General features: G+C 45.6%; 1 protein-coding gene across 1 annotated transcript in view; it reads left to right on the forward strand.

Annotated features, from left to right (window-relative positions):
- The first annotated feature begins 4,168 nt into the window (after positions 1 to 4,168).
- vat1 (vesicle amine transport 1) overlaps positions 4,169 to 12,888 on the forward strand; it is a 34,037-nt gene continuing 25,317 nt past the window's right edge. The window contains exons 1-2 of the mRNA XM_069676045.1: positions 4,169 to 4,789; positions 11,452 to 11,659. Coding sequence (XP_069532146.1) covers positions 4,361 to 4,789; positions 11,452 to 11,659 — 637 coding nt within the window. The 5' untranslated portion in view covers positions 4,169 to 4,360. The remainder of the gene's footprint in view (positions 4,790 to 11,451; positions 11,660 to 12,888) is intronic.

Genomic DNA, 12,888 nt, shown 5'->3' on the forward strand with positions numbered 1-12,888 from the left:
GCGGCTTCATGTGTGTTCACTGTGATCTGAATGATTTCAGCTTTGCAGGGGAGAGTTTACTTTTACCTCTCTGGCGGCTAACCTCACCTGCAATTAGCTACTAGGCTAGGTATGGGACAAGTCGTGACTTTAACGAGCCTGGCCGGATGGGTAGCCTATTTGCTGTTAAGGAGGATAAGTGGTACAAATTGTAAGAATTAAGTTAAGTACCGTAGCCTACCTTAAAATTGTACTTCTGTACAGTTGGCCAGAAGCTATCAAAGGGCCCACACTACGCTCCATAAAATGATGGTTAAGTTGTGGCTGTTGTTGCACTGGCATTAGTGTTAGCATTACTAATAGGAGCTGACATTTGTGACAACAGAACCACCTTGTTCACTCTCAATAACTGAATATAATGTGTTTATCACGTGTGTGTCCATGTTTGATACAATGTCTTGTGTGTAATTGTTTCACTTTAGTGACGTAAAAGACAGAAGAACACAAACCACTTCTCTGATGTGGGCAGCAGTAAGCAGGTCAAGTGAGGAGATTCAATCAGAGAACCTGTTGAAAAACCAAGGTAGGCTAAGTGATCACATGCTATCATACATTCTACTTGATAGGGCAATATAGTACAGTGAAATTGTACAGAGATGATTTTGTGAATGAAAGTAAGGTTTTCCAGTGGACGCATCATTAGAATGAATATGTTTTGCCGTGTTTTTGTACATGTGCAATCTCAGATATCTGTACAGTCTGGCTAGTCAAGAGAATAAGTAACAGGTAGGTAAAGCCTATTGATATACAGAGTTTTAAGTGTGTTGTAAATTATTCTGAAAGCAGAATATTTTGAAGTTTTATAAAAAACACTTTGCAGCAATATCTAATCATTATTTCTGGAGAGGTTGTTGCTGTCCAGTTTTTCAAATGTAACGTTCAAAGTATTCAAACTGTGTCTGTGATTTAGATGAACTAACCCTTTGAAGTCCGAGTCCCTGTTGAGTCAGTAGAACAGCAGGTGGCAGTGTGAATTCATTACAAAAGCCCCAGAGAAAAAAGAAATATCTTGCCATCTTGTCAGAGGTGATCTGATCAAAATCTTCCTGTAGGGAACTTAAATGCTGGAGCTCATCATTGTGTTCTTAATTACTTCAGACATCTCTAAATTAATTTCTCTTTATACCAACAAGAACCTGATGCATCTTGAAGCTCTGGTCAGTTTGTTTTCTTTTTAATTGCATCGGGCGTTTAGCTGAACATAAGGGACAGATTCCATCTGCATAAACCACATAATCACACAAAAGCATACACAAGTGCATACATGCATAAGTACTTACAGTAATAGTGGGTGGATTACACTCACTCTCTTGCTGGCTGTCCAACACAGTCCGCTGCATCAGCCAGCAGGTGGGTGTAGTGTTCTGCCTTCCCATTGCCCATGTAGCAGTATGACTGTGCTGAATGCTTTTGGGCTTTGGGATGCTTTAAAAGATGTACAGAAGTAATGAACAAAAGAGAACAGACAAGCCAGGGCCAGATCACTCAACAGGAGGGGAAATTAACATTAGAAATATACAAATAGCAAGAGGCTGAATTGGGAAGGAGCCAATATGCAGCTCAGAGTATCTGTGAACTTGCCAGGGACAATTGATTTATCCCATAGACCTAACTGTGAAAGGAACACATATCTTTGAAACTCAGCATTTTTAATTTAACATCTGCAAATGACTGGAGCATATGTGCTGCATATAAGCTTTGGCAACCTCTGCGCACTGCAACCCTGAGACCAAATACTGATTTTCTTTATTTCCCTCATGGTTTCAGTTTAGTGCTGAGAAAAGAAAACTGAGGCGTTAAGGTACCAGTGTTGAAATGAACGTATGTTAACTCAAGAGCTGAATTTAAGTACAATTTTGAGCAACTTGTTTTTTAACTTCTAATTTATACTCGCATTTCTCCACTTTTTTTCCATTATTTTTTTCTTTTCTTCGCATATGATGGCCACTTTGGCTAATGAGATCTCAACTCTGGTGTAAGTTTGGATGAGTTGGGAGATGTTGGGAATCATCAGATGTCGCCAAACGTGTCCGGTGTCACGCCCCAACAAGTCCAGTGCAGCAAAACCAACAGGAGGGTGAGGTAGACGTCAATCAAGAGGCAGTTAAGAACAACAAAGATGACTTGTGTGAGAGGTTTATAATACAAACTTTCCTCCAGCCTACTTTTCCTAGCTGTTGCATTATAATATGACTTTAATGTACCAGTAGTATGTGTTATACTGTGTCAGACGCTGGTTCCTCACCTCAGGGTGTTGGTTTCCAAAGAGATTGTGAGAGAAATCTTAAAAAATATCTATCTGATGATAATATGATGTTTAATTTTCTCTTGCGTCATGCATTCTTTGTTTTTCACTTCTTCAGGCCTCTAACATGAAACATGCTGAGAAGGCAGCCTGCCGCACAAACTTTTAACTCTAAGATATTCTTTTAATGCACGACAGAAAAACATTTTTCTGTGCATATTTAATAATTACAAGGCTGAATAGACCAATAATACATATAGGCACCTTAATACTTTCATGCATAAGTGCAGAAAGTGATGATGCAAGGACTTCTTACATATGCAGTAAAATTCCTGCATGAGGTTTGTTTTACAGTTTGGAGACCTCCTCTGTTGTCTAAGTAGGTTACTGGATGCATAATGTTGCTCAGCGGTGTAATTTGGCCTGGATAAAGTACTGTGTCACCACTCTGCCAGGCAAATAGACTGAGTCTGCAGGGAGTCTGACCAGTCTCTGAGGATGTCTACAAACACACGTGTTTCTCTTCCCTTAAACCGTCAAGGTGTCCGAGGCAGCACATCTCTGTTCCTGTGTTCCTTTAACCACAGCCATTTCCTGTCATGGATACTTTTTCAAACTCTGTCTTAGCTGCTGGAACATGTCCTGAAATTTGAGTCTTTGCCTCATCGTGAAACACATGAAGAATGTTTCGCATCATGCTTTTCTTATTATCCTTTTTTAAGGACTCCAACCTGCACTCCAACACTGACTGCTAATGAGGAGAGGATTAATTCTGCAAGCACACAGCACAGCGATGTGAGTGAACAGAAGAACAGACAACCCGCCCCATAACATTTGCCTCCGTCAAACGGCCGATCAATACCCCCTGAATGCTACAGCATTAAGCCTCTGTGGGATATTGATCAGGACTTTGCTGACTTTGGCCTCAGGAGTGCTGAGTGGCACTTTACGGCCACAAGGTGTCTCACCGCTTCTTATGGTCACATCTTTCTGAATGGAGACTGGGCCGCTCTCTCAGCTGCGAAATGTGAATCTGATTTCTTTTTTGTGACGTCTATTATAACAAAAGTTTAACTATTTGTTTCCATCACATGAGCCACCCAGACTTTGTAAAACCCTCTCACTGTTCCTGAGCGGCTCTGTTGCTCGTGATGGAGAGGTCATCCCGCCCTCTGGCTCCAGCTCCTTTCACTCAATCTGAACAACACAAAGCAGGTTGTATCGTTTAATCAAGAGCTGGCCTGACCTCAATACAAACTCATATTTTTCTGAGCTGCCTGTGCGGGGAAGTTACAACAATGAGCCGTGCGCAGGCCCAAAGTTCCTGCAAATCCTACTGTAGAATAGGCGGCATAAACAGACGTTTCCTCTGGCTCCAACTGTGCCAGCACCATCAACCACGCTGTTAAACAGGCAGCGGTAAACAAGCTTAAATAAGCAAATCAGTGTTGATATTATGTCATCTGAGGGAATCGAGAAGTGCTTTTATTTTGAAGATGTCACAGACTGCTCAAAAATACAAAATCACTGTACAGTGTTCACTTTATAGTGACTTAACTTATCTTTAAGGGTCTGAATGAACCCGATGACCTATAATGTGAGTATATGGCTTCTGTGAATGCAGACATGCAGAAATCAGCTGACTTTGCCCTTGGCTTAAAATGTATATGCCTTTTAGCAATACTGGACATTTTTTGCAAATCACCTCTCTGCTTGATGCAATATAGGCTGAATCCTATAGCCCTACCCACACCCCAAAGCCACCCAATCACACGCCAATCCCTGGTTTCATCAGCTCTCCGTGTTTTCCATCCTGCCCCTGTCTCGTCCCACTCACACTCTCTGTCAGAGCGCGGCGTTGACAGCCACTGGCCACTGAGCAGCCCACTCTGTCGGGGTTTGTGTCTCCATGCAAGACTGCTGAAAAAGAAGCTCTGACTCTCGCCTTTTCTTTTATCTGCAAGGCAAACAAAACTGCAAAGCCCGTGCACGGCGACAGCAGCACAAGAGGAAGAGAAAAAAAAAGCATCTTCAGTCATTTTCTAGACTCATCACTGTCTCTCACAAACCTGCACAATGTCTGGAGAGGACGCACCTGCCCAGCAGCAAAACGCCGTGGACCAGAAGCAGGAGACCAAACCCGCCGAGGAGCCCAAAACTGAGCCGCCCAAGACTGAGCCCGCATCCGAAGGCGCCGCCGAGGCAGCGGCCACCCCCGCGGCGACGGCCACCGAGAAGGTCCCCGAGGAGGAGACGTTCACGTACCGCGCCCTGGTGCTCACCGGCCACGGCGGCTATGACAAAGTCAAGCTGCAGGTGAAGAAGGGGAAGCCGGCTCTTAAGGCTGGAGAGGTCCTGGTGCGGGTCAAGGCGTGCGGGCTAAACTTCGCGGACCTGATGGCTCGGCAGGGGCTGTACGACCGGATGCCGTCCCCGCCGGTCACCCCGGGGATGGAGTGCTCCGGGCTGGTGGAGGCTGTGGGGGAAGAAGTGACGGACAGAAAAGTAAGCACACATGACACTCTTTTGGCTTTGTCTTTAAACTTAAAGTTTCCTTGAAATGTGTGTTTTTCATTGTTTCAGTGATGAATATGTGTGTCGCTTGGTTTTTGGTGCTGAAGCGCTACATCTGGATATGGGCGTGTCAGGCTGTGCTCGCTGCTCAGGGACTGTTAGTGGAGCTCTATTAGACCGTCTAATGACTTAATGAATTCAATGCTTACAGGCTATTTGGTACGTGTATTTAAACAATAATCGGTTAATGATTAATATAATAACACGTTTGAGCTGTCATGGGGGTTTAACCATTCATTCACTCGTGCGTAAGGAGACGGCACTTGTTGTCTCAAAGTGCAGAGAAAAGCCCGTTATTGTATCCAGGTTTTATTTCCTCCTTGAAGAAGACGCACAAAGTGTGTAAATGACAAGAGTTGAGTTCAATGAAAGCAGCAGCGACAGCAGGCGTCGCCCCTCTTGTCTCGTCTCCCCCGTTTTAAACAGCGCCGTCTGTGCGTACTTTCGGGTTGAGCAACTTAATGTAACAAAAAAAAAAACACTTCCTGAGATGGTGATGCATTCACGGTTAATTTGTGCGTTGTAAGTGTGAAGTCTGAACAAACACGTGCAAATACGCTTGATGCCTTCCACTCTTGCAGCACCTACGCTGCTCTGCGCTTTGATGTGTGCCAAGGCGCGGAGAGCTGCGTCAAGCCAGGGAGAATGAGACCGGAAATTGGGCTGTTCCGCCTTCAAAATTAAAGCTTTAAACAGTAACCCGAGCGCTTCCTTTGCCATTTTCGGAGAAAAGCAAAAATTTAAATACATGTAAGACGTGACAAGTAGGAATCGGGAGGGAGTGAGGAGTAGGCCTATACAATATAATATGGCTTAAAATTGTCTGCAATTAAACCTCATCCTGCTTTGGCCCTAATGGCTTAAAATGCACCAGTAAAACTAACGTAAAAACGTGTATGAACAGAAAGCCACCCCATTTGCAATTCCAAAATCGCTACTTCCGGTGCTTTCCTTGCCAAATGATAATTAAAAAGGGACTTTATTTTGTAGAGGAATTCTTGTTGCCACAGTCCTCAATATGGCTGACTTGACTCCGGTGGCCGAGACCGGAGTCACCGACGCCTTTTGTTACCGGGAGCGACGGTGGCGCACAGACTCACCGAGCGGAAAGGGCGAGGCAGCATCAGACAGCATGATGTGAGAAAAAGATCCTCACTCGCCCTCTTTGTCGACACTCAGCCTCTGTTGTGTTCAGAAGATATTTACAGTCATCAACATATCACAATTACACTTCACTCGATCATTAAAAAAAACAGCTGTCTTTCATGCTCAGCCACAGTGAATGAAGTGGTGAAGAGAATTATTGTCACTTTCTTTCTTCCATTGCATGAGTCACAGGCCTATACGTCTGGGTCCTGGCTGCTGGCATCTCCACGTTAACGCCTTTGTAATTAATTAAACAACAAAGGCAAAATGTTACACATCAGCCAGCGATGACTCATGCTGTTTGTTGTAATAGCACCACATTTTCTCACATCAGCCCCGTTTGATATGTGTGGAGAAATCACAACGCTCGTCATATGTGGGACGCAAGTGCCGAATCACTACATCTGGCTGGGAGTGGCACATATGTCTGTCAGGCGTAAATCCATATGGATGCAGAGTTAATGGGGCAATGATTGGTGACAGGTCAGCCAGTCGCAGCCACACATCACAGGAAGCGTGTTTCTAAATGACTTTAGAGCTTCTTTCCACATTGTCAGTAATGTAGATTGGATTTAAAGGTCAGGCAGTGCACGCACACACAAACACACACAGCCGGTCATCAAGGCCGCACACTGACTCCCACACCCCCCCTGCGGTCCTTAGCTTATAGAATTAAGAGCCAATCTTGCTAATGGATGAGATCTCGGAGATGTTTTGGCAGCTGACTCGGAGGGAATGTGCTGAGGCTGATGGCACAGGGTTTTTGGGAGGCTCATCACTCACCACAGCTCTGCCCGTGTGCCTATCTCTCTCTCCCTCTCTCTGTCTCACACACACACACACACACACACACACACACACACAGCCATACAATAATGGGTGTGTCCGCACACAAAGCTACAATCACACTCATGCCATTTGATTAAATAATGCAACAAAAACAAGAGCAGCAAAGTAAAGTGTGTTGGATTTTATGTTGCCAATGTTCAAATGTAGCGCAGAATTTTACCCAACTTTGGCTTTTCTTATGAGAAAAATGTGATCATATTTTGCCATCTACCTAGTCGTTGGCTTGTTTATTGTTTTCCTGTCTTCTTTTTATTCATATATATATATATATTATCCACTGCATGCATTGCGTTGTATTTTAATAGCTGCTGCAAGACCAGCATCCCTTGAGGGGGCAATAGATTTGAATGAAGTACTACAGTGTCCTCACCCCACATGACCTCAGAGGGAATGCAGGGGAGAAGTGTAACAGTGAGTAAGCGAGGGGAGAGGGGAAATATCACACCGAAGCTCCCCTGACAGCAAACGTCAGCACTTTTTTTTTTTTTATCTCCAGGACTGATTTTTTTCTCATTCTTCAATCTCATCCTCGGTTACATTTGGTGGGATCTGACCCATATGTTCTCAATTACCTCCCTCTGGCCCACATTGTCAGTCTGGTATTTCCTCCATCCCTCCTTCCCTCCCTCCCTCTCTCTATCTATCTGTCCTCCTTTTGTATAATCTCTTGATTCTTCATCTTATCAGTTTATGCCTCTATCATGCTGGCCTCTCTTTACATCGCCATCCTTTCAGGGCTTATACACCTTCTTTCTTTCATATTAAAAGCCTGTTTTACCACAATCAAAACACCAAGAGGAAAAAGAAAGCCAGACCTCTGTTCCTTGCTAAATTCTTGAGAGTTGAATCAGAGCTTCTAATATCCAAAAGAGAACAATCAAAGTGGTATTTTGGTAGCGTGATGGTCTGATTTGCATAATCAGAGGTGCAGTCAAGTGCAGAAAGCAGCATGTAGTCGCTCCTGTGACACGCTCAGCTGTACGAGAGCAGGGCGTGGCCTTTATCTTACCATCATACAAACCGTGTTAAAACACAATAACGCCCACGCTGACACCGGGGGGGGGGGATCTTATGTTTCCTTTTAATTACACCTACAGGAGCCATGCAGGCATCGTGGGCGTTAACATGTAACCTTCATCTTCTGCCTCGACCTGACTCAGGAACTCTGAATCACAAATTTTATTCCTCCTTTTTTTCCCCCCCTTCTGATCATTTTTTGCTGAGCTCATCAAAGCTCAAAGCAGCTGACTTAGAGGCCTGCATACCCTAAAATTGAATCACCATCTGATTAAGTCCATTCATATACAGCTAACTGGAAGTGTCTTTGTTCAGCGCCCCCCCCCCCCCCCCCCCCCCTCCACCCCCTCCCCGCACTCCTGACCCTGACTGTGACTACATTTTCAGCAGCGGCATGAAAGCTGAGAAGGGAAACGCAAGAAGTGTGTGTCTGTGTGTCACACTGTGAAGATGTTGTAACAGAACTGTCACAAGTCTCGCTCGCTCGGCCTTGAGTGTTTCTGTCAGCAACTCACATGCTTAACGTGGGCGCAGAAGAATAGCTGCAGATGCGTTCGAATGTGATGTGTGACTCATATATGTGTTTCCTGTAAAACACACACAACTGAACTGAACTCCCCCGTCTATCGACAATCCACTCTGTACCCCCAATTACACCAGCGAGGGTGATGAGTTTGAAGAGTCAAGAAGAGGGGGAAAAACCTGAGAGGAAGATGGAGAGAGAGAGTCGGTATGAGGAACAAAGAGGAGGAAAGAGAAGTAGCCCACGGTGGAAAAGTAAAAGTTTGAAAATAAACCAAATGACTCCGCCTCAGACAGAAAGATGCCGGTATGAAAAGAGAGAGAGAGAGAGAGGGAGATCTCTCTAATTGGAGTGGATAGACAGCGAGGCGCATGGCTCCCTCCAGACCATTAGAGAGGCCCGGGTGGAGCGGGTTTGTTCCCAGGAGGAGAGAGCTTGTCTTATGCTCAGCCATGGGGAAGAATCTGGCAGGGTCTCTGACGAGCGGAGAGAGGCCAGGGGAGAAGATGGGCCCCATTGTCCTGTCTCGCTGATGATCAGGAAGAGGGGATACGGGACAGTCCTCGCAAGAGAAAGAGGATGGTGAAGACAAGAACGAGACAGTGAAGGATGAAGAAACGAGGAGGAGAGAGAGAGAGAGGAGACGCAGACAGGACGAGACGAGGGGTCTGGAGAAGGGGAAGGAAGATGTTCTAAAGTTGTCAGAGGAAAAGGAGACAGGAAGTGAAAGAGAAAGAAGGGAAGAGAAAAAGTGAGAAGAATGGAAACATGGCGGGAGGGAGAGCTGCGCTGAGGAGGGGAGGATAAGGGGGAGGAAGAAAACAGGAAGAGCGCTATAATGCTGCTGTCGTCTCTGTTTCCTGTGTCCCTCGAGTGGCCTCTCCTGATTGGCTAGCGAGGGCGCCAGGGGTAAGTTTAGATCGAGGCTCATCCTTTTGATAGAGACGGTTGTGAATCGAAGGATCCTGCTTCGATAAGAATAGTTTGGAAGCGGAGAAGGTGGTGATTGTGGCGAGCAGCACGTAGAGCGACATCTGTGGCTTCCTCAGTGTCAGCTCCGACTGAAACAGAGCCTCCATCCTCTAAAAAGTCAACAGTTCCTTCTCGAACTCTGCTGTGTGTTATCGTCCTCTTTGATCACAGTCTTTCTCACAAACTCGTCCAGGTTTGGCGGCTGCATATTTGCACGTCTGCCATTGTTGTTGGCAAACAATAAATGACAATTTTACTACGTCTGCTGCACGTCTTGCATCATTCCCACTGCGCCAAAAAAAACCGTGAGCTGCAGATGGCAGGAAGCTGCAGACCACTTCAGGGTCCATAGGGTAAACCTCCTGTGGTGCTGAAGTACCAGTGGATCCTGATAAAGCTCACAAAGTTACATGAATATACCAGAACTTACTTGTTAAAACTACTTCATTAAATTAAAACTGGCCTTTACTCCTCCTGTTACAATACTGAATCACTTTCACTTTCACAATAAAACGGCAGTTCCCAACCTGTTTTTTCAGATGTACCCCCACATCTGTCAGATAAACTCCAGTACCCATCACTCCACTCCACCCATCCATATTACAAATGGATGGATAAATGGATATACTTTATTGATCCCAAACTTGGAAACTGTGGAAATGTGTTGAATTGATTGGCAACTGGTTATTATTTATCGACTCATGTTATAAATTAAATTTAATACCAGTTTTAAATAAACAAATTTAACTGTCAATGTTTATGTCTACGATGGTTGTACGACGGCGTTGTACCGGACAGTGGTGGTGAAGAGGGAGCTGAGCCTGAAGGCAAAGCTGTTGATTTACCAGTCGATCTACGTTCCAACCCTCACCTATGGTCATGAGCTTAGGTAGTGACCGAAAGAATGAGATCGCGGATGCAAGCGAAATGAGTTTCCTCCGGAGGGCGGCTGGGCTCAGACTTAGAGATAGGGTAAGGACCTCGGACATCCGGAGGGAGCTTGGAGTAGAGCCGCTACTCTTTTGTATCAAAAGGAGCCAGTTGAGTATGGGCGTCTGGTTAGGAAGCCTCCTGGGCGACTTTCTGGGCACGTCCAACTGGGATGAGAAATCAGGGTAGACCCGGAGCTCGTTGGAGGAATTATTTATCCTGTCTGGCCTGGGGACGCCTCGGACGTCTGGGTCACCTTGCTCAGCCTGCTGCTACCGCAACGCAGCCCCGGATAAGAGGACGATGATGGATGGATGGCTATGTTGGTTTGGTTTTCATTTGAACCAGTAGTAACAGAGGCTTAAAATACCATTTAACTCTTTAAACCAGTAGAACCACGTAGAACAAGCAAAGATAAGTTTTTATTCTAACAGATTTTAGCTCTACAGTCTCTGACGTCTCTCCCCATGTGGAGCGCAGATACTGGTGGTGGAGGTTGTGGCTAATGCCACAGCATTAAAGAACTGCAGGCAGAGGAACAGTCATATTAAAGCAATAAGATTGGCCCACAATGCGGGTGTGTTGCAGTGCTATTGGATTGATGAAACCAGCTGATGAGACATGCTAAGGATGCGTTCCAATATCCAGGTCCATACTATTCACTAAGGCAGGAACATCCTTTATAGGCCCCAAGACACCAGGCAGTCCAGCTACATCCAGCAGCCAAAAAGCCAGCTGACTTTTTCTGGATATTCTGACATAATTCTCTGCGTAAAGAATCATACATCACATATGAGCCAGTAAACACAAAAAGCATGCAGTGTGGAACTTAGGGTCTCAAGTCTTTTTTATGCCTTATAAATAGTACGGAAGTATGGACGTTGGACTGCAGCCAACGACAGCAGGAAATTATGAGTGGAGTGAAAGCAGTGTATGGGAAATAAACAGGCCAAGCATGCAAAACATATCCTTCCACACTGCTTTTCTAGAGCTTCATAACTTTACGCTAAATATTTCCACTGTTTATCTTTCACTATTGCCGTGACAGGTTCTTTTTGCTTGCACTCTTTGTCACAGCTTGTGGTGGCATAATGTGGACTTATGGAATTATGTGCGGATGCTTTACCTGCCTCTAACTCTGTGTCTTCTGTTCCAGGTGGGTGATAAGGTGATGGTGCTGAACCGCTTCGGGCTGTGGCAGGAGGTGGCCGTGGTGCCTGAGAGCCACACCTTCCTCATCCCAGAGGGCATGAGCTTCGAGGAGGCAGCGGCCCTGCCGGTGAACTATATCACCGCCTACATGATGCTGTTTGACTTCGGCAACCTGCGGCCCAACCAGAGCGTCCTGGTGCACGCTGCTGCAGGTAAAGACGCATACACACATTAACCCTTTTATTTCATGTCAGTCTTGGGTTGCACTAACTCACACGTTGCTGCACCCTGTTTGCCGTATCTATGCAAACTGTCAGTGACTCTAATTTAGATTAATGTTGTAATCCTGCAGCAGAAAACCACATTTAATCAGTTGCATCTCATTTCAGCGCTGAACTTCGCGAACACGCTGTAGTTAGCAGCGGCACAAATTAATTCAGTATATAAATCCAGCCTTTTTGTGCAGATCTACACTTGAAATCCTCTGCAGAAGTTCCACATAAAGATGCAAAGCAAACGCCCTTGGATGTTTACAGAAGAGAATTCCTCCTGCTCAGCACCTCCTGTTTATGCATTTCTTTTCTATATGAATTATGGCTGCTGCAAAGGTCCCTCAGTTCATTAGTATGAGAAATGGCTCAGTGTTTTTTCACCCGCTCGGGCTGCAGCACCTGCCACCTGCACTGTGAGGTCAGAGGTCAGCGCGAGTGGGCTGGAGAACGATGTGGATTGAGGGAGTAAAAGCACCTGTTTTGGGGTGTTGATGCATTTGATTTCGCTGTGTTTTCGCAATCAGGCCAGCTGGAAGGAACGCGGGTGCATTAGCCAAAAGAAATTGTTCTCTCGCCATTTCTCCCTCGCTATCTGTCGGCGTGCAGCTTTCACTTCTCCTCTCGTTCCCACCCTCTCTCTGCGCCGAGGGAGTCAGAATGGAATCCCTCTGCATTTGGGACAGTATGTGGGTGTAAGTGAAGCTCATAATGGAACCTGAGCCTGTTTTCTCTCTGGGAGACAAAAAAAATGACAGACAGCTCTGGGGAACTACTTCTCCTGGTGGATGCATCTCTTGGCGGTTAAACAATCACACTGAAAATGAACACATTTGTAAGATTAGCATGAAAATGCACAGTTTCCCTAGAGCTGAATGGCTGCTTACACTCATAGTTGTGGGATCGGTGGTCTGCAGAGGAATCCAAAATGTTTGTGTTCATCATATCATCCAGCTGACGTCACACATGTTTGTTTTGTGTGCAGAGTGTGTGTGCTATAGGAGGAATGCTGTGGACATGTGGTGTAAGAGACACTTTTCCCCGCTGGTTGGGTCGAGGCGGCGTCTCTGGTTTCTCGGGGCGGGCTGCCAGTCTTGGCTCGCCGGCTGTCCGGACATCAGGATTGTAAAAAGCACATTACTGAGGCTACGACAAAAACATTTGCTGCACAG

This window comes from Semicossyphus pulcher, unplaced genomic scaffold, assembly GCF_022749685.1.
Source record: "Semicossyphus pulcher isolate SPU_LCO1_2020_fin unplaced genomic scaffold, fSemPul1.0.p SCAF_25, whole genome shotgun sequence".
NCBI lineage: Eukaryota > Metazoa > Chordata > Actinopteri > Labriformes > Labridae > Semicossyphus > Semicossyphus pulcher.